General features: G+C 43.2%; 1 protein-coding gene across 1 annotated transcript; it reads left to right on the forward strand.

Annotated features, from left to right (window-relative positions):
• The first annotated feature begins 5,226 nt into the window (after nt 1–5,226).
• Nucleotides 5,227–19,240, forward strand: CD83 (CD83 molecule). The gene is made up of 5 exons (XM_083868570.1): nt 5,227–5,442; nt 5,573–5,703; nt 15,377–15,593; nt 15,707–15,810; nt 17,563–19,240. Exons 1-5 carry the CDS (start codon nt 5,400–5,402, stop codon nt 17,719–17,721), a joined length of 654 nt encoding a protein of 217 aa, XP_083724696.1. The 5' UTR covers nt 5,227–5,399; the 3' UTR covers nt 17,722–19,240.
• Nucleotides 19,241–21,527: the final 2,287 nt, after the last annotated feature.

Here is a 21,527-nt window from a genome sequence, read left to right on the forward strand (position 1 = left end):
CAATTTGGTGAAGGCACAAAGTTATTACACACAGTAGGGGTGAGTTGCCTTAACTCTTTTCAGGCTAGACTAGTATTCTGTTGAGGTGTCAGTGCATGCCTGCACTGATCTCATGCTCTTTGAAAGGCTTGGAGAAAGCCAAATGATCATGAGAGACAGCAAAGGAGAGAAGAAAGGTCAGGAATGTACAGATAGGGAACCTGAGGAGGATGCACCCCACCCCAAAGGCATCTGAGGTGCCAGCGGACAGTTGTCACTGGTGCTGTGCTGGGAGACTTCAGAGGAAAAGGGAATGGATATAGGCACTGTGGTCACCAGGACTCTTCACCAGGCTTCCTCTTTCTTCTGCTGGGGATGGTGGGGGAAGTTCATCAGGAAATCCCATGACTCAGTGGGACCACAGATGGGGAAGGTATTAAAAAAAGCCAAACAAACAAGAGGTCTGGAAGGCGGCAGGACAGGAGCCACAGCTTGGCTGTGTATACATGGCTGGGTCCCTGGATGGCAGGCAATGGTCAGGGCATCCTGTAAGGCTTGCTGTCAGCACAGCTGCTCCCAGGAGAAGCTCCTGACTTGCATTCCCTGTGGGCCATGGAATCAGCTATGAGTACAAGGTATCCTGCTGGGATCCCTAGCTTCTTCCAGTGTAAGAGGTCCCATAGAATGTGTTTAGGGAAGTTGTACAGGCAAGAGAAAAGAGAGAGGAGCACCAGGAGGAATAAACATTTCAACAGCATGATTTGGGGGCAGACGTGGTGAACTTTGGACCTCTAGTAAAACAATACCTGGCTGGGTATAGCAAGGAGATGCAAGATTCAAGAAGGACCTCTGCAATGCAGGGACTATATGGGGACTGCTGTTGCAGAACTGAGTAAAAATATCAGGAGCAATATTCTGCTCTTCACCTTCTGGAGAAAGCAGCATGGATGACCCCACATGTAGGGCAAGCAATGCAGAGTACACTGAAAACAGTAAAGATTTCTGTCCAAGATGTTCCCACGCCTGGAGAGACAAGCACCATCTACCAAACTGACGAAAAAAAAGGATCCAGGGTCCTGTTAAAAATGAGATTTCAATGTGTATCTCCAGTGGATGCTGCAGTTTGAATACAACACCTTGGGCTATATCTTGCCTGCTGCTGCAAGATGCTGGACTAGGTGCAGCTTCAGTACAGCTTTTTCCTAATTCTTACAGTCGTGTGTATAGACTTGAGATAATCTCTTTCTCCCTTCTTGCTTAAAGGCAATTCCTAAACTCCCAGGCCAACAGTATCTAAAGAGGTTTATGATTTTGGATGCCTCCATTTTGGATCTGTTCTTTGGTCACACTTATATTTGTACATGAACATGCTTAATTCCTACTTTGACAAACATGTCTGGCACACGTCAAACGGCTCACTCCAAAGTCCAGGCATTTCAGAGGACTGGCTGTTTGTGTATAATTAATTGGCTGTTATTTATTGAGCTGGCAGCAGCAGACAGTCTGTAGTACAAAGCTCTGTGCTCCCCACCAGGTCACAGTTCCAGTGTTTTGATTTATCTGTATTGCTGAATCCTCACTGTTTAAATAGCAAAGGCAGTCCCTGACCCAACCTCTGCCATAAAGGGGCAGAGAAGAGAACTTGTCCTTAAACTTTCCTCACTCCAGGTTGTGAGTAATCTATATACCTCTCATTAGCTGCAGCCTGGAATGTCTCAGCTGCTTTTACTTGCTGGTGTGGGCAGCATCAAGATCAAGGCATGACAGGAAAATGAATGGTGTGGCTGCAGCTCTGCTGGGCCCCTAAAAATACATGACTGCTCTGCTTCTGTGGCTGTGGATTCTTCTGTCACTGTTCCCTCAGCTGACATTGCAATGTTACACAAAGTATATTATTTAAAAAAACAGCTGTCTGCTAAAACACATAGCAAAAGGCTTCCAGTTTTGCTAGCTGAACTGAAGCAAACAATTTTTATTGCTGCACAAGAGATTAATAATAATAAATAAACAACCCCCTTCACCAGAGGTTTCACAACAGACATGAAGCATGTGGATGGGCCTTATTCACACCAGGAGCTTAAATGCAGGGGAACAAATTATATTGGATAATCTTATTCGAAATACAGAAAAATCTGCGCCTTGACAAAAATGCTAAATGCTGTTTTGACATCTTTGTCTTAACCTTTAAACCTTCATTGTGGAGAGCTCTGTATTCCTTGTAGAGACCTAAGGTTTTGTTTTTTCTTAAATGCTGTGCTTCCTGATGAAGCACACACCCAGGGGAAAGCACATGAAATAAGCATTCTTATGTATTTTGCAGCCACACACTGGAGTGAGAAATCAAGAAAACTCTGCTACACAAGTATCCAAGGGATGTAGTACCTACATGGTTCAAGGAAACAGGATACAATTCCATGAACAGCATTTTCAAGGCTCTATCAACAGTGAAAAAAAATACACAGTCTTGACTTTTTAACCTTATCCTATGAATCCATCCCACATCCTTGTGCTTCTAGCCTCATTTCCCACAGAGAATGAAATTTCTGTGATCATGCCATCTGGCTGTCTATCAGCCAGTATGTTCTGAACCTGCTTTCTATCAAACTGACAGAGGGATCGAGGCTCAAAGAGAATTAAGTGCCTATGAAATTCATGAAAATCAGCAGCTGGGTCAAAGATGAAGATCCAAATGAGTGCCCTTGCTAAGGGAAAGGTAGGCAGAACGCAGCAGTTTTACACACTCCTTGCTAATGTCAGTCATCACGTGTGCAGTTCTGGACTCAGCAGAGCAGATGCTGCTTCTCCCTCAGTGAGATCAAGGGCTCACAGTTGCTGCTGTGAGCAGTGCAGGCGAGGGAAGGAAAGCAAAAGGCAGTGGGACACACTGTACGAAAGCAGGTCTCATTAGGGCCACAGAACGACATATTTAGTCATAAACTTCCACTTATTCACGAAACTGTGGAGCTCCTGCAGTTGCTGAGAGCCCTCAAAGACGTGGATCTGTTTCTCATGGAGAAGGCTGACAGGCAATCACTGCCTCTTCACTCCCACACCCAGACCCGTGCTGCAGAGCTCCCATTGCTTCCACTCCACAGTGAAACTCAAAGCAGGTTCCAGGACTCTGGAGACAATAGACTTGATCTTTGAAACCATAGAGGAAGGATATTAAAAGTTAAGATGGAAAGTACAGCCCAGATCAAAGTTTCCCTAAAGAAAAAAAAATCCCTACTAGGGAAAATTTAGAAACCAAATTATTTCTCCTTCCCTAGCAAAGGGAGTTTCAGCTTTTGTTTTTTATATCTTGCTCTCCTGCTTCACGCAGTGTGATGTGGAACAGCAGCTGAGCTTGCAAATACTTCTGGAAGAAAAGGGCTGTTTCGCTTGAAGTCATGCCTGTCCTGGAGGGAAAACCTGTGTGTTTTTAAGAGTCCCGTATTTTAACTAACTGAGGAAGAATGTTGTTTAACATCATCCTGGCAAGTGTGTGTGGCATGTACATTTCCCAGTGCTGAATCCTGGCCCTTTACACTTACCTTCCATGCACTTCTGTGTGGGCAAACTTATGACCCCAGCCTCAGGGTAGCCACAGTCCCTCGGCTGCTGCTAGCCAGGCCACCAGGGGAAGGACAGCTGTGGGCTGACCCACAGCAGGGGCAGGAGCTTGCTGTGGTTTGCTTATGGGGGTTTCCTCATGATGAAAAGGGAGAAAGGGAAAGGTTGGGCCTCTTGGTGGGTTTATGAAGGGTAAACACGTATCTCTGCAGGACTCATAGAAAGAGGCCCTTGGGTGAAAGCTGAGTGCCCTTCTTGGAGATGGGCTTGATATGTGACTGACTCATGGGGGCAGAAAAGTCATCATTTTAGTGAAGAACAGATGTGAAATATATTAACTGGAGCCCTCTCCTCTCTAAGATTTCCTTCAGCAGCCCCTCCTCCCACTTCTATCTTCTCAAGGACTCTATTATTTCACATAGGAGAAAGAAGTGATTTTCTCTCACTCTCAAGAGATCCACTGGGTTTTATATTTCACTTGTACTTCCTAAGTAATAGATTGACATCCTGGTCCTTGAAACCAGAAAACATAAAGAGAAAAATAAAGCTTAGAGCCTGTTATACTTACCATTATGGTCAGTGAAGATAGAAGCAAAAAGCTTTAAAAATAAGTGGGCTATTTCAACAGTGAGGCCCCCAGTGAAATTGCTGTCTGACTTTCTTTACAGAACAGACTGGAGTTTCCAAAAGTGTTACCCACCTACAGCATTTACCCATCTGAATAGGACTTTTGCATGGTGAGGACTTGTCAAACTGACTTCTCACAAAGTTTTCTCGAGGTGATTTGGATTTAGGGTGCCCATACTGGAGTAGCTTCCAGAACCCTGGTTTTCAAAAGGGGCTGACCACACATTCTCCAACCATCAAATCTCAAATTCCCCTCTCCTGAATAGCTCTTTTCATCATGATCTCAGTAGCCTAAAGAGAGCAGCCACAAGTGTTTTCCAAAAATAACATCAGCAACTTTCAGTTTCAGGATTTGTAAATGCTTTTGCGATCGACCTTGGACTTCCTCAAAAATTCTCCAGGGGTAAACAGCTCTCACAGATCACAGGGAAAGGATTTTCCCTCCCCTCTCCAGATATCTAGAGGGGATATCCAAGTGATTCTTCTTCTGGGAGCTCCCTTAACCTTTTTCCATGATGAAATTTTCCAGCATATAATTTGTAAAGTTATATCACTCCATATGCTTTTGTTTGTCTTGAAAATGACAAAATATGCTATGAGAGCTGATGTTCTACATCATGTGTGCCTACCTGCAGAGATAAATGTGTAATTCTACTGAAATACAGGGTTTTTTGCTCAGCCATGCTGGTAATTCCTGTTTAGCCCTTAGCCCCAAGTAAAAGTGTTTCCGTGGTGCTGTGACCTGAGGTCTTAAATGTGGTTTCAGAAATGTCACATCATAAGGCCAATGTTTGCACAGGCACCGTGCTGTTAGAACTGCAGAGAGAAGGTTGAGAAGGGATTTTGAGCTGACAAGCCCTTTCCCCTGACATTTTGTCACTCAAGAGAGATTTGCTCAGTGCTGATTTTGATGGCCTTCACACCAATCCACAGTGCCCTCTGGTCAAACTTAACTCTGTTCAGATCAATACAGAGGGGGAGAAAAAGAGAAAAGGGAGACAAATTGCTTCCACTGCAAGTGCGCAGATATGGGAGTGACCTCATAGATTTAAGGGGAGGAGCCTTGGTTCATACGTGTAGGGATTTTCCCCATGACAAAACCTTCAAGATAAGTCTGGGGGATTCCCCAGTCTGCCTCAGAAATATCACTCTAGAAGCAGTCATAACTTCACTCTGCTCTCACAGTCCACCCTGCAGAGAGGGACACTGTTGCTGCTCTGTGATCTGAAGAAGAAAAAGCCATGTCTTTGGGAGACTGCGCTCTGCTCATCTTCCTGTGCAACGGTAAGGGGGCAGCCCTGCAGCTTTCCTTCTGGTCTTTCATGTTTGTTTTGTGGGGCTATGTTTTGGGAAGACAGGCAGGATTGTGTAAGCAATGTCTTTTAAAAAGGTGATGTTTACCTGTGCTTTGCAGTTTGGTGCTTGGTCCGTGGGACTTCTGTGATGATCCCAGATGTTGTTGTGAAGTGTGCTGAGGAAGTGGTGCTGCCCTGCAAAGCTCTTCAGGACCCCTCAATCTCCTACCAGACAGCGTCTTGGTATAAAGTAAGAAAAAATTCTAAGTTACTTGAGTGGTCTGCTTTGCTTTCCTCTCTGATGCTGGTTTGTCTTGTATGAAATGGGTTGTTTTCTGCAGAGGCATCCTCCCATCAGTGCAGCAGAGAGAAGGCAGCACGGCAAACCTTTGAGCTGACCATGGGGAGCAGGCCTTTTTCATGTCATTGGAGATAGGCTATTTGAGCATGATTCCCTGAATTGCTCTTGGTCTGCTTTTCCATCTAATTATTGCTGGCTTCTGTGGAACAAAATTCAGGTGATGTACAACCCCATGTACAACCTGCCCAAATACTACTCCAAACAAGAGTCGTCCAGGATTTTCTTCAGAGCAAAAAAATGGTATTTAAGCCTTGCAACACCAATGATGTTGCACTTGTTTAATCCTCTCCAAACAGGAGATGATATTTTCTTTGAAATAGAAGAACTAAAAAAGTACTTGCTATTGTTTAGGAAGATTTGACTAGTGGAGTGTGCACAATGGCAGAGTGTGAGCAGAAGGCAGATGGATAGCTAGGAATTCTGAGTTATTTTTCCAAACATGAAATAAAAATCACATCTTGTCTGCTCTGACTCAGTTTCTCTCTCCAGAGCAGGAGAGCCCTGCTGACCACCTGGGTACAGGACGGGTTACAGGAATCAGTCAGCTAATGAGCAGAAAAGTCCTGCTCAACATTCTCAAGATGAAATTTCTTAGAGAGGTAGAATTTCCCAGTGGCAAGAAGAGGTGGTTGTTGACAAGCTGTAGGGCACCGTGTATTTGTGTCTCAGCACAGAGCTTCAGCTTATGGTGTGAGCCAAACTAAATGGAAAACAATGAAGGGGTTTTTTTCCTCCATTCCCCACTCCCAGCCATACACTCTTGCTGCTTATCCTGGGCCAGTCCTGGTGGTCCTCTTGTTACCTGTTCAGTCAACTCTCTGTTGCTTGTAATAATAGTGGAAAATCAATCTGTGAAAAAAGATCTTGTGGGTTACAGAGTTTAATTACTTTCCCATGTGATGGTAGAGCAATGAAAGGGAAGAGTAAAAAATGTATTTATGGGTGTTAAAAATGGTTAATTTATCTCTGTCAGAACCCAAAGCCACAGCCTTGATTTCCTCAGCAGTTTGGTCAGATACAATGTTAAACTCATTTCCTACAGTAAACCAATAGTGTTTGTTACTAGATATGGCTTCTGAAGTTGAAACTTGCAATGTGTCTGTATTTCATTGCTGGTACAACAATGAGCATCTCCCTACAGACTAGATGGCAACTGCCCCTCCAAAGAGCTGTTTTGAACATCTGACTGCCAAGCCAGCAAGTGCAGCATCTTTTCCCAAATTGTTGAACTAAGCAAAGGTGCTAGACAGAGAGGAAAGAATAAGGCTTTTGGTTGAACTTTACTATGGAATATGGAATATGAGTTAACTTATTCCTTTTTGTTTTCTGCCTGAAAAGCTGGATAAGGATCTGTATTTTCCATCCAGATACATGCTAATTATTGAAGGCTTCCTTTCTCCCACAGTGTCCAGGAAGGTCAGGGAGCTCATGGAAGGCAAACCATGCTTGAGTGGTGGACCTAGAGGAGTTGAGCAGAAGTGGTAGGGGAGGGATAAACAGAGAGACTGACTGGATCCCAGAAAAGTCTTCCCCATAGCAGTGTTGGAAGTCAACATAAACAAAAATAGGCTGAAGTGTGGGGATCCTCCAGAAGCATATGCTTTCCTAAATTCAGTAGGAGCTGGGAAGGCCAAGCAGCAAACAGCTGCCAAAAGCCATTCCCTAGTGAAGAAGTACAAGGAAAGCCTATAAACCCAATTCTGTGTTGCCTCATAGCTCTTTGCTCTTCCACCTCGGCACAAAATGACTGCACATGCACAGGAGGGTGATATTTGATGATGCCTTTTGTGGGGGCCCTTTCTGGTGCTGCTTCCCCTTGCAGCACCCCTCTCCATGCTGACACAGTCTAGACTGTCGCTGCATGTACCCTGTCTGTCCCTACAACCCCCACTCCCTCCATGGTCTCCTTGCTCTTCCAGCTTCAACTGCTTTGCTCAGGAAAAGACTGGTTGTCCAGTGTGCAGCATGACAGAACCTCACATTTATTTTCTCTGCTGACACAAAAAGTAACAAAAGTCTGGCTATTGTCAGCTCTTGCCACAGTCCTCAGGGGCTGATAGCACCAGCCATGGTGCTGCAGCCTTCTGTTTGCTTGTCCCATGAGGGAGGTGGGAAGTGGGGATAAGCAGGCGGTGACGCCAGCCCAAGCCACAGTTGCAGCCATATTAGGAAAAGGAGAGCACCAAATCTAAGAAGCCTGACTCTCCATGGGGAAAAGCAATCTAGGCTCAGTGTTTTGTGCTGAGCAAGCAATACTTCTACTTGTGGGGCTAGCTATATAGGCAGCAACTTGAAAATCTTTCTCCTCCCCTCTCTACACTTTGGCTCTGTGCTGCTTGTCCCCATGCAACACTGCAAAGGAGGGTGAGGGAATGGGGGAGTGTGGCTGGGCTACCAACACAGGTAATTACTCTATTATTTAAAAACAACTACTGAAGGATTAATCAATAAACACCACATATAACCCCAAAGGACTAATTAAAAGTTAATTCCAACAAATTGTATAAAATTTCAGGCTGTAAAGTTCAAGCAGCTGTTAGGCAAAATCTTTTGTATGAGGGCACTTTGAACGATGAAGTAAATGCAAGCAATTAACCTTTGCTTCTGTTGCTTAAAAAAAATGATGGTGGCAATGTTTCAGTGCTGCTTGTGCAGCTGTTTGCACAGGGTAAATGTTCTGTGAGCAAACCCCTCCTTCCCACTGGCATCTCTGTGTGCTCAGACCAATTAAGGGCCAGTTTGTTACAAGCTGCTAAAAAAAAGGTTGTAATTTAAAACTATTTGTTGTATAGATAAGTAATTGTGTAATGCAGTTAATATTCTGGTGTCAAAATCCAACTGGGTGTAAAAAAGAAGGTTTGCATTCAATTCCTTTGCTTTTGCTAATGTCTTGTACTGCAAAAAAAAAAAAAAAAAAAAAAAAAAAAAAAAAAAAAAAAAAAAAAAAAGCATGGATGTGTTTGACCTGCTGTGCATCCAGGATCTTTGGAGCTAATTATTCTCGTGAAGGAAGTCACCTGTGTAAGTAGTTCTGTGCAGAATCCAGGACCACAGTCAGTCAGCTCAGACAAAATGATTTTTACTAAAAAATATATGAAATAGGCTGGGTGAACACAATGGGGAGAAGGTAGAACACCAAGTCCTCTTCCAGCCTGGTGCAGCTCTCATTCCATTCACTATGAGGCCATGGAAAAGAATTCATCATGATGATAGTCTTAAAGTGTGATACATTTTTAGGAGTGCTGGGCAGCCTGCATGCCATAAACTCATATATGAGCAGTGTGGAAGTTTGCCAGCTGAGAACTGAAAACTAGGTCTTTTTTGCCTAAGTACCCAGGCACTGGGAAGTGTCTATGGAAATGCTGGTTTGAATCTCTACAGCTCACCTACAAGACAACAATCTGGGTAATGAAACCTTACTTACCTTTCTGACTTGTAGGGTTATTGAAAACTTAACAGTTTCTCTTTGTGCAGTACATTAAAAATGAGAACCACTTCATAAACCCTCATAATTATCACTTTACATCCAGTTTGAAAATCAAGTTTAAACAAACACAAATGAAGTCCCAGCGGATATTACACTATTTTCTTCATGTGATAGCCAGAAGAGTCTTAATCTAAAACAAATCTTGAGGAAGATGAAAGAAGACCGTGCTTCAGCAGAGAGAAATCTGTTAACTTTATAGCACTTCCTCGAAAAATATAAAATTGTGGCAGAAAAAGAGGGAGACATCATATGACAAAATAAGAATAAACATTTTAGACATATAATACTGACTGCACCTTCCTTCAAAGGAAACTACTTTTGCTAAAAGTGCATAGCTGTGATATATTACCATAGGTAAATATTTGCTAAATTACTTCAGATGAATTTCTATTCTACGCAAAGAAATGCAGTCCAATGCTCCTCAGACATCTATTCATCCCCAAGTAGCTTCATCACATTGACAGGGAGGGAGCAGTGGAAATGATTTCATGACCAAAACAGCTCTTTTGTCTGACATGAGCTAAGGCTGGATGCCCTTAGCTAAAAAAAAAATCAAACTAAGCCAAACCAACTAAACAATGAAGAGTCTGTGTGAGTGAGTCAAAGGGCTTTTCCAGCTGGCTCATGTGTCACACATAGCTCCTTTGCTGTTGTTTTGGGGTTGGGTTTTGGATTTTCTTTCCTCATATCCCCTCTTCCCTCCCCTTTTTACAGGACACTCAGAGTTCACTCACATGTGCCCACAATTTATGTCTGTTATTTTCAAATTTAACTTTGATATCTCTACATGATACTGTATAGGAACCATATGGATGCACCTTCAGCACTAATTGAGCATGGAAGTGTTTTTGTGCTGAAAAATACACCTATTAAGCAGTTTCAGCTCAGTTGTGTTTCATTATATGTTGGCTATTGGGCATTGCCAGAATTCTATATATTTTGCTTCAGAGAATAAATTCCTTCTGGCTGTATGTAGATTTTTAGCTCTCCATAACAGTCAGAAATTTCAACTTGGCCATTATACCAGGTATAATTTTAAACAAAACCATTTTTACAATTATCTCCCCACCAATAGAAAATAACCTGATGTTAATATGTTCCACCTTTAAACTGACATCAGTTTTGGACCTCAACCATTTTTGCTGAAATAAAAATTTTCTTTTATGGGAAAAGTGGCTTATATTGGCACTTTGATTTACCTGGAAGACAGTGTACCACCATAGTGTGAGGAAAAGTTTGATGAGAAAAGGTATTCAATGAGAGCAGAGAACATGAGTTAATGTGAGAACTGCTCACTCTCACATGTTCATGGTAAAATTAAATATTAATTGATTAGTTGGGTGTAAGCACTACAGCATGGCTGAATTGACTTTTTTTAGGGTACTACTATGTAATGTTGTAGCAGTTTTCAAAAGAATAGCTAAAACCTAAACAATAGCCAGCTAGAACTGAGCAAAGTTTTCCTCCTCCTTCTTCCACCTTGTCTTTAGTTCTCTAAAAAAGAAATATTTGCTGAAGAGCACTTAAATTTTGGGGGTCTTCTTGTTCTACCTATGTGTCATAATTCATCCAGTCAGAAGACAGAAATGTATCAGCTCAGTGGTATTTTCAATCAAACACATCCCATTTTAACATCCACACTGTTCTTATCAAAAAGTTCCAAGCTAGGAGAAACTTAACAGGAATCAGTCAATTGACTAGAGAATATATGTGGGAAAATCACAGCCTCTTTAGACCATGTGTTTCCAAGATTTTGTGAACTAGCATAACTTTGAATTAAACTCACTGAAAACTGGCAACTAGAGTTGGCTCCTCAAGGCTGTGGCCAGTTTAGTCCTGAATATCTCAAAGCACGGAGATTCCACACCCTCTCTGGGCAGCCCATTCCAGTCTTCAATCACCCCTACAGTTAAAAGGGTTATTCTTTTGCCTAACTGGATTTTCCTGAATTTCAGTTTGTGCCCATTGCCCTTTTTCTCACCTCTGAAGGCCACTGAAAAGAGTCTGGCTTTCAGTTTCTCTATCCCCCTGTTAATCAGGTTGAATCAAAGCTGATAAGATGGTGCTGAGCCTGGTCTCCTCCAGGCTGAACTATCTCTTCCACCTTCTGCTCATGTCAGGTGCTCCAAGATATTATTCATCTTTGTGCCCCTTCACTGGACTCCCTCAGATATGATCATGTGTGTCTTGCCCTGGGAGCCCATCACTAAACCCAGCACTCCAGGGTGTGTCTCAGCAGAGACTGAAGAGGGGGGAAGGATCACCTCACTTCAGCATCTGCTGAAGATATTCTGCCAACTGATTTCTAAAAGTCTGCCACAGATGTTGCTGAAGGACACTGTATATGTGACATTAAATATAAACTCATATCTCTTCTGTTTTTTTTAATTTTCTTCATGGGGAGTTTTATGCAGATAGGCAGAATCATGTTGACAGCAAGTCCCTGTTCCCCAGCAAAATTCTGGGGGAATTAAACCCTGGCAGACTGCATGGTAAAAAGGCCCTTTTTATGAAAATAGATTTAGTAGAATTTTCTACCTGTCCCCACACAAGCTATTGTTTCCCTTTTAAATTTTGGTAAAGCCATTAGCAGCAAACATGGGAGCAGGAGCAGACCTCCTTCCTTTTCTTCTCCATTTGGAGGTGGGAAGCAGGGGAAGCTGGCATGCTGCAGTTTGCTCAGGAGTGAGGAGTAAGGGAAATGAAACACAAACAAAACATGTGAAGAAAAGATTTTTTAACTGACTAAAGGAGAGGATGGTCCCTACACAAGTGGATTGCTGTCTCTGGCAGTGCTTGCTTTGATCCCTCTAAGCTTGTGTGGAACTAATTAGGTAAAACCCCCAGCATTTACCTTGGGCTGTGGTATCACCTGGAGGACACTTGGCATGAATTAGCACTGGTTTGTCATAGAAGCTTGAGCTACAAAATTATCTGTCCAGTGAGAGAGTCTGCCAAGTAATTCACAGGAGGTGGCAAGCAAAGTGGCAATTTTGTAATTTTAATTAGGTTTGGGGTGGGAAAGAGGTTATCTTGAACAGAGCAAGAGGCAGAACAATGACCTTACCGAACATCTCATGGACTTCCTTTTATACAGCTGGGATATGACGATGCCCTCTGCAAATTTTCTCTGATGTTTTTTCACTACGTAGAGAATTTAAAAAGGGGTGGGAAGGTGGTTTTTTCTTTTCATTTTTAAAAAGATAACAAGAGATAAGACTGCTGTGGAAAAAGGCTTGGTTCGGGCATCAGAGAAAAGATTGCTGTGACCTCAGAGTAGGGGTGGATGCACTGCCTGCAGAGGCTGGAAAAATGCCACCAGATGTCTCTGCAGCCTAAAAAATGTTGAGATGCACACTGCAGCCCTGCAGACTGCCTTGCCTGCCCTTGTCCTTCAGTAAAGAGATTTAATGGAGAAAAAAGGTGTGCAAACCCCGAATTAAACCCACACATATGACACCTTCCTCCTCCTCCTCCTCCTCCCCATATGCAAGGGTCACAACCCCCATCCAGGTCACCAGTGGTTTCTCTGCAGGTGAGGGAGCCAGATTAGGCCACAAAGTAACTTTTTCTTCTTGTTTTGGGGAAAAGAATGTTGTTAGTGCAGTGTCATGACACTGCTTTGCGTTACACAGAGCATGTTTAAGGCAAAATTCTGACAGTCTTGTCGTCAGGGTCACCATCATTGTGCTTGCAACAGCAACCAAACACCTTAAAAAGCTTTGGAGGCAATAATCAATCCTACCCCTCACTGTTCCCATGAAATACGGAAGTTAAATCATTTACCCAAAATCTCACTTGGAATAAGTGCATGGCCAGGCATGGGATGCATGGACTTAATTGAGTTCTCCCTTATAGGAGCAGGGCTGATTGCAATTGCATACAGAAAGATCAAAGTGTTTTCTCATTCCCAGATCTCAGCCACAAGAATCACACCACCATTTACCACCCAAGACAGCAATTATTTATGCTGCCGGTAAATGAAAGGGAAAAAAACCCCAAAAAATCCCTAAACAAATCTATTTTTTTTTGTGTGTAGCTCAGACGTCCTATCTGCAATTTAGGGCAATGCAAAGGGCAGCCAGGCTGGTTCCTTTTGTTGCCCTGCGGGCAGTTTTAAATTTCACTGAGGAAGGGGGTGGTAAGGGAAGAGAGAGTGGCAAAAATTAGATCTGAGGGAGGTCAACTATATCCACTTAACTGCTATTGACCTAGTTGTAACCAGAGCCGAGCCCAGCCTGGGTATTGGAATTCCTCTAGCCACATCTCTGACAATGTGCAAGGCCTGAAAATACCTAAATCCCTGTAGCATAGTGAAGGCCCTACAGCCTGATAACCACCATACATACTGCTTGTCTTGTAGCTGCTTGGGGCTGAGTGTAATAAGAAAGAGAAGCTGGGGTAAATTTACTGGGGGATTAAGAGAAAGATTCTTCCCTCTTTCTGGGTAAAGTGTGGAAAGCCCCAGGAAATTACTGCTCTGTGTTTCAGTTGATGCGCTAAAAAACCCAAAACCTTTTTGAGAAAGAATCTTTACAATTGAGGAAATATTGTGCTTTAGTCTCATTCCTCAGTTCCTGAGAAGTTCCCCAAATTGCAGCGTGTTTTTATACCATTTTAGGTTGCAAAAATAGCAATGTATAAGAGGGCATCAGGCCCATATTTCTCTCCAGACTCTTGAGTGTTCTTTTCTCCTGCAAACACATGAAAGGGAAACCAGACACTCCTAGCCTCAGTATGAGAAAGTTGTGTTAATTTTAATAACTTACAGTGTAACTGTTATACACCGATGCAGTAGCTATGCTGATAGAAAGTAAGCACCAACATATGACCCAAAAATGTGTCTATTAAAATAAAATAAAAATAATAATAATAAAAAAGCCCTGGCTTACATTAGTCATACGCTTGGCTGAAATGCTGAGCCCTGGACTTACGAGCTGGCTCTGGCTCTGCTGGTCCACTGAAAGACTGAATTCATTACTTGGGAAACCTTTATGGAGGGCATGCTGCCTTGAATCCCAGGGAGCAACTTGGATGAATAAGAATGGACACAGACTAATTCAAACCCTTCTTCCATCTTTCAAATCAACTTAGTGATTTCTCTCTTCTTTGTGGTTCCCAGCCAATTGTCATTTTCAGTGCATCCTATCGCCCCGCAGTACGAACTGTTCTGGGAATACACTTCATTTCTCCAGCAGCCTCTCAGCAATGCCAAGGAATGTAGCTCTTCTGGTTACAATTAGGAAATTCAACACACAAATGCTCCCCAAGTGCACCAGAACCTGCTTGTGACCTTCACACAACTGAATCTGAAGGAGTCGGAGCAATTTTGTGTTCTTTGGTTCCAATCATGAGTGGAAGGGAGGGAAGTGGGGTGGGAGGAACCGCCATTCCTCCAGAGAGGCAGCATGGTTTCAGGGGTCAGCTACACAGAAACTGGCACAGGAAAGTGCAGTTTCCAGGGCTGCATTCTCATAGGGAACTCTGGGCTATGGAGCTGCTGGGACGATGCCAGCCTGTGCTTGGCAGAGCCCTCATGCAGCGGCACACTTGCTGGGTTAGCAGGTTTAATTGTCACCACTGCATGGCAGAAGGTGTGCTGACAGGCAAGCACAGGCAGCAATGGAGCCTCCTTGTCTGGTGCCATGCTCTCCTGGGCATCTCTGGTCCCCAGAGCCACTGCTAAGCACCTGGGTAAGGCTGCCTCTTGCCACCTCTGCTCCATCCCCACAGACTGTCTCTCTCAGTCTGAACTCTTCTGGGGCCTCTGCATAGGCCCACTGAGAGCAGACTCTACCCTTGCCTTCTGTCATGGTGCTGTCCAGATGAGACAGCTTAAGTAGCTATTACAGAATAGTTCTATAGTTCCTATTTATATATAGAGTCCATTTAAGCAAAACTCCTATACTTTTGGATTGCAAGCATGAATATATTAAATGGATTTGAGGTTGTGCTCCATCCTGCCTCTCTTCAGCCTCTGCATTTTCAGCCTTAAGCCAGCTTTAAAATTTTCTTTACCTTAAAAATGAGGATGACACTGTTGCCCAAGAAAAGAAACATATTTGTGTTTTCCAGATGGCTGAAGATGGCAAAGGAGTAGCATGGGAAGTCTTCGATGTGGAATTTCATTATCCACAAGAAGTTGAGGGGTCCTTGGAGCTCTCCAATGGCACCTCCTTTTCACTGAGGATCAAGAATGCGACCAGCCGAAACAGCGGGACGTACAAGTGCACTCTGAGGGGGCAGAATGGAGAACGCAATCTGAGCAGCACAGTCACGTTAAAAGTAACAGGTACAGTGGAGAGCCTTGACTGTGCCATGCTCTGTGTGGCATGTCAGGAGGGTAACGTTTTTTAAATATTTTACCAACACCAGAGCAATGTAACACCTTGCTTTACATTTCAGGTTGCCCTGGAATAGAAGAAGACAAACTAAAAAAATACAGAAGCGAGCTCTTGATGCTGACTTTCCTTGGGGTTTTTTACTTGCTGCTCATCTTCTTTACTTGTGTAAGTAATTCCCTTTCTCATAAACAAAGCAACAATACCCACCAAAATACCCCCACTCATTTTCTCTGCTAGCATCACTTTAACACAGCTGGTCTGAAGTTGGTGTCCATACTTAATTTATGATTAAACTCAGGTACATGAGGATGAAGTTCCAAAGAGAGATCTGATCTGATCTAACTGGTCTAACTGATCTAACTCTGATCTAACTCAAATTATCAGTTATTTTCCTGGACTGTCACTGCTCATTTCTGCTTCCAATTACTCTGTGTAAACTACTTATCAAATTAAGGGCACAGCAACATGTCTTTTGGTTTAGTACCTGGGAACAGCATTTGTCCAAGATGGAGGCACAGACCCCTGAGCCCTTCCCCACCTATGGAATTGCTTTGTGTGGTGGCATGATGGACATGTCCAAGTCCATCTCCTTTTTGCCTCAGTTTCCACACTGGTAAATTGGTGACAACCCATTTCAGATGAGCTTTTTTGTGAAGTCACATCTTACTTGTTAAACAGACATTTTAAAATGCATAGAGAAAAACCTCACTGGGGAGTTTATCCATACTGATGGCTGGTAGTTCTGGTAAAGGAAGGGAGAGGAGGTTCTTGGGAAGCTCACCCCTCAGAAAAAAACTATGCTTTGGGTGCAGCGGCGGTGAAGTCTCCCCTTCATGAAGAGGTCTGCAGCTCCTGGCTCAGAGGCAGCAGGAATTTTGGGTGCCAGCACAGTGCATCACTGGCAGCATTTCTAATAAAAGCCAAACCAAAACCAGCCCCAGAATTTTGGGAGGTCAGATTTAACCTTTGCTGCCTGTTTCATATTTGCCTTCTTGTTTTGCTCCTCAGCAGATGAATCATAACTGTTGATCAGAGTGTATCTAATTAGCTGCGCTAAATGTAGCTTTCCCTGTATCTTCAGGGAGCAATTAAATTTATGCCTGTCTCTTTTTTAGATTGACAATTCTGTCAGTAATTTGTGCCATTCAGACTAAAGTTTGACGAGATAAATCTTGTAGGAATTTGTTAGGATAGAAGTATGAAAGCAAGGATATCACTCAGAAGAGACAGATGCCTCATATTCTTCTCAGTGTCCTGAAAAAATTTCAGATCTCTACAAGAATCTCTCCTCCCCTTACATAAAAAAAAGTCCCAGTTTTAGCTGTGCCATTATAAAAAGCAGATTTGTGTAGTGAAGATAATCACTCTGGTGAAATTACGTGTATCTTACTTTTGGATGAGGCCCTGTCTCAGGTATCAACCTAGCTTTCATCAAAATTTAATATCGACCTGATTTCACAAGTGAGGTCGATAATTTAAAATGCCTGTTAAGTTCTTACAGGTTGCCTTGTCCTCTTCTTCAGTGAAGATTGTGCCTTATCTACCCTAAGCTCAACAGCGACATTCACTTTAGAACTGCTTGGCAGGACTGGGGCTTTACTTTGACAACTTGATGAAAATATTTTAGGCACTGGCTTGCTTCAAAGGCAGGTGGAAGCACACTTGTAATAGCTTGATGCAAGGCCTGTTGAGATGAAAATGTGAATCAAATATAAATTTCATTTTTTGACTGTGGCTTTTGTCCTATAAAGTTCATTGATTTAGGAGAAATAACAGCTTTTATTGGTACTGGGTGCTTCCAATGACAAACAAATGGGAAAGTGCAAAGACAAAAAGGAAAGTCTTCAAAAGTTTATTTTTTTAATTGCCTTTTATAGGAGTTCTGTTTTAAGCTTTCATTTGTGTTTTCTCTTTTAGACATGTCTAAGAAAAGAGAGTATGTCTCCCAGTGACCAAAAAACCAGACCAGGTATGAAGCACATGCTCACCCTCATCAACGTACATGAAATAACAACTTCCCAGCATTTAAACAACAACGGCACTTGCAAAAATGAGCTCACTTCAAGTTCTGCCTAAGCTGATGTTCATGGCACTATGGACTCAGCAGCAAACACAAGCTGGATGGCTGAGTGGTATGGAGAGGAAACAAATGATAATATATAGTCTCTTCAGAACAGCCTGAAAGTACAGGTACCTTGTGAGTGATCTGCTTGTGCTGGACAAGCCTTCGACAAGCACTATTACGCACTATGGTGACTTTTGAGAATTAGTAAGCTAAGAAATACCTTTACAGCTACACAACATGTTACAATGCTGTTATGAGGTTGGTATCAACTTTATTTCACTCTGCTGTGAAGCTCTCTTTTTCTGAGCAAGAATATGCTTCTAACATGAAGACTGAGTTATAGGGAGGCCACAGCTGTGCAAAGCCAGCAGATGAAGCTCTTTACTGGACTGATACCTCCCACCTTTCCAAAGGATACACTGCAGGTACTGTGATATGAAAAGATAAATGTGCAGGGCTGTGTCTGCTCTGAACTTGATACTGGATAGAATTCCTTTACTGCAAACAAGATGTAACTCATCATGTGATGTTCAAGTAGGCTGAAGAGGTAACTTCATGCTCTTGCACTGCATGGATCAAAGCAACATCCACTCTTAAATCTTAGAGTGACAGACTGGGAAGGAAGAAGATTTTTTCAAAATCTTTCTGGACTGAATGAACTTTTTATTTCAGCAGGAGAAATAGGGACAATATTTTCCAGATAATTCTGCAGGAAACTTTAATGAGACTGTTAAATAAGAATGAAGAGGACTGTGATATTAAGGACATGTAAAGATGACTTCTTGTGTGGTTTTACAAAACATGGAGCCAAATATATGCAACACTTATGTCAATCAAGTTACATGAGTGAGGACCAAAGCCATGGCTTAGAAGAAATCCACCAACCACGTCTTTGGGATATACTAAGTTAGCTATGAGGTACAGGAATGGAAGATGAGACATATGAGCTTTTGGTGTTGGCAGTGCATGTATGTGAAAAAAGGACATGAGAAAAGCTGAACTCAGGCCTACAATAAAGGAAGAGAAGATTTGTCCTTTTGGACCAAAGTTCAAATGATCCTAGGATCTGAATCCAAGGAACCTCCCTCTATTGCTAGTGCAGAAAATGAAGGGAGTCTAAAGTGACTGTGTTGCTTATGCCATAATGTCAGAATTTGAGCCCAAACATCAGAACTTGCATACCCTGCAGAACACAGTCTTAAAAAAATACTTCAAGAACTGACCGGCAACACTAGAATTTTTAATGCAGCTTGGAATTCCAGGCTGTTGACAAAAAGATCTTTCTGTAATCCTTTGACTAATTTTGAAGTGTTGATGGGAAGAAAGCTGTACATCACTCAGCACTGGCTCTGTGAGCAGGGTAGATGTCTGCATTGCTGGTGTCCAAGAGGCTCCTGACCAGAATGACTTCTAGTTACAAGGGATATATCTGCAAATTACTTTGAACACAGTAAAGTAATTCAACATTGCCTTTTTTCCCCCTGTAATTTTTACATTTAAATGTGTGTACGATACTTGAAATAAAAATTCAGTGATAACCTACCATTTGGTTTTGTGTGCCACATATGGCAAATAAACCCAGAAAAACTCTGTATCAATTGCATTTTATTTTACAACTAGCATAATTACATCAAATAAGGTAGAGATGTGATTCAGCCTCTTCTGTAGGAAAAAACATATATGTGTGTATAACTGATTAAGAAATGGATAATTTTATGCCCTTCTAAGGACCCAACACCATTTAAATTTTCATCAAAATCTCACTTTCTGTCTAAAGTGCATTATAAAACACCTGTTCCCTACCAAAAGGCAAATCATTAGGGAAAACACAAGGGGTTTGAGTTCCCAAACTCCTGCTACATCAGGTTGCCCAAGGCCTTATGCAGCCTAGCTTTGAACACTTCCAGGGATGGGTCATTCACAACATCCCTGGGAAACCTCTTCCAGGGTCTCACCACCCTCACAGTAAAATATTTCTTCCTAATCTCTAGCGTAATTTTCCCCTCTTTCAATTTGTATCCATTAGTCCTGTCCTATCATTACAGTTCATGACAAAGAGTCCCTCTTTGGTTTCCCTGAAAGCCCCCTTCAGGTACTGGAGGGTTGCTGTGAAGTGTCCACAAAGCCTTCTCTTCTCCAGGCTGAACATCCCTAATTTTCTTAGCCTGTCTTCATGAGGGGAGGAGCTCCAGCCCTCTTGTCAACTTTGTGGCCCTCCCCTGGACTTGCTCCAGCAGTTCCATGTCCTTCTTGGGATGCCATAGCTGGATGCAGCACTCCAGGTGGATTCAGATGGGGTTTCAGCAGAGCAGAGTAGAGGGGCAGAATCCCCTCCCTCACCCTGCTGGCTGCTCTCCTTTTCATGCAGCCCAGGATTCCATTGGGTTTGTGGGCTCTGAGCACACACTGCACTCATGTGAGCTTTTCCTTAAGTATCACCCCAAGTCTTTCTCTGCAGGCCTGCTTTCAATCACTTCTCTGCCCATCCTGTGGGTGTGTCTGAGAGTGCCATGATCCAGGTGCAGGGCCTTGCACTTTGCTTTGCTGAACTCCATGAGTTTGCTTGAGAGGGGCCACCTCTCCAGCATGTCCATGTCCCTCTGGATGGCATTCCTTCCCTCCAGCATGTCTAACACATCACACCACTTGGTGTTGTCAGCACACTTTCTGAGGGTTCATGCTCTATTCCACTGTCCATGTCACCAACAAAGATGTTGAACAGCACTGGCCCCAGTACTGACCCTGAGGGACACCACTCATCACTGGATGATAAACAGTTGACCACCACTCTTTGTGTGTGGCCATCCAGACAGCTTTTTATCCACTGAATAGTCCATCCATCAAATCCACATCTCTCCAATTTGGAGATGAGAAGGATGTTGTGTGGGACAGTGTCACATGCTTTGCATGAGTTCAGGGAGACAATGTCAGTTGCTCTGCCCCTGTCCACCACTGTAGATAACACTGTATCCCCATCGCAGAAGATCACCAAATTTGTCAGACACAATTTCCCCTTTGTAAAGCCGTGTTGGCTGTTATCAATCACCTCTTTGTTTTCCATATGCCTTAGCATATTTTCCAGGAGAATCTGCTCCATGATCTTGCCTGGCACAGAAGTAAGACTGACTAGTCTGTAGTTCTCTGGGTCTTCTGCTTTCCCTTTTGATTGGTTTTGCATGGCCTGGTTTTTGGTAGCAGGGGGGCCACCAAGATGGCTCCTGTGAGAAGCTGCTGGAAGCTTCCACTGTGTCCATCAGAACCAATCCTTGATGGCTCTGAAGACAGACATGCTGCTGGCCAAAAGTGAGCCAATGAGGGAGGTTGGTAATGCCTCTGTTATGACATATTTAAGAAGGAAATTAAAACAAAGTCATGGGTTTTGCTTCTAGTAAGAGGAGAGGAGGAGATGAAACTATGTGAAGAAAATAGCATGGCGACACCAAGATCAGCGGAGAAGGAACAAGAGGAGGTGCTCCAGGTGCTGGAGCTGAGATTTCTCTGCAGGACGTGGTGAGACCATGGTGAAGCAGCTGTGACCCTGCAGCTTTTAGGGAGTTATGGGCGATGCAGAGATCCATCTGCAGACTCTGGAGGAGGTACCCACACCAGAGTGGGTGGATGCCTGGGGGAGGCTGTGATCCAGTGGAAGACTCAGTGGAGAGAGGAGCCCTGCTGGAGCAGCCTGTCCTTGGAGGACTGCACCCTGTGGAAAGAGACATCCAAGTAGCAGCAATTTTGGAGGGACTGTCTGCCCATGGGAGGGACTCACATTTGCAGCAGGTGCAGTATGGCTGCTGCTCATGAGAGTGAACTCATG

This window comes from Zosterops lateralis (assembly GCF_965231275.1).
Source record: "Zosterops lateralis genome assembly, chromosome: 1".
Taxonomy (NCBI): domain Eukaryota; kingdom Metazoa; phylum Chordata; class Aves; order Passeriformes; family Zosteropidae; genus Zosterops; species Zosterops lateralis.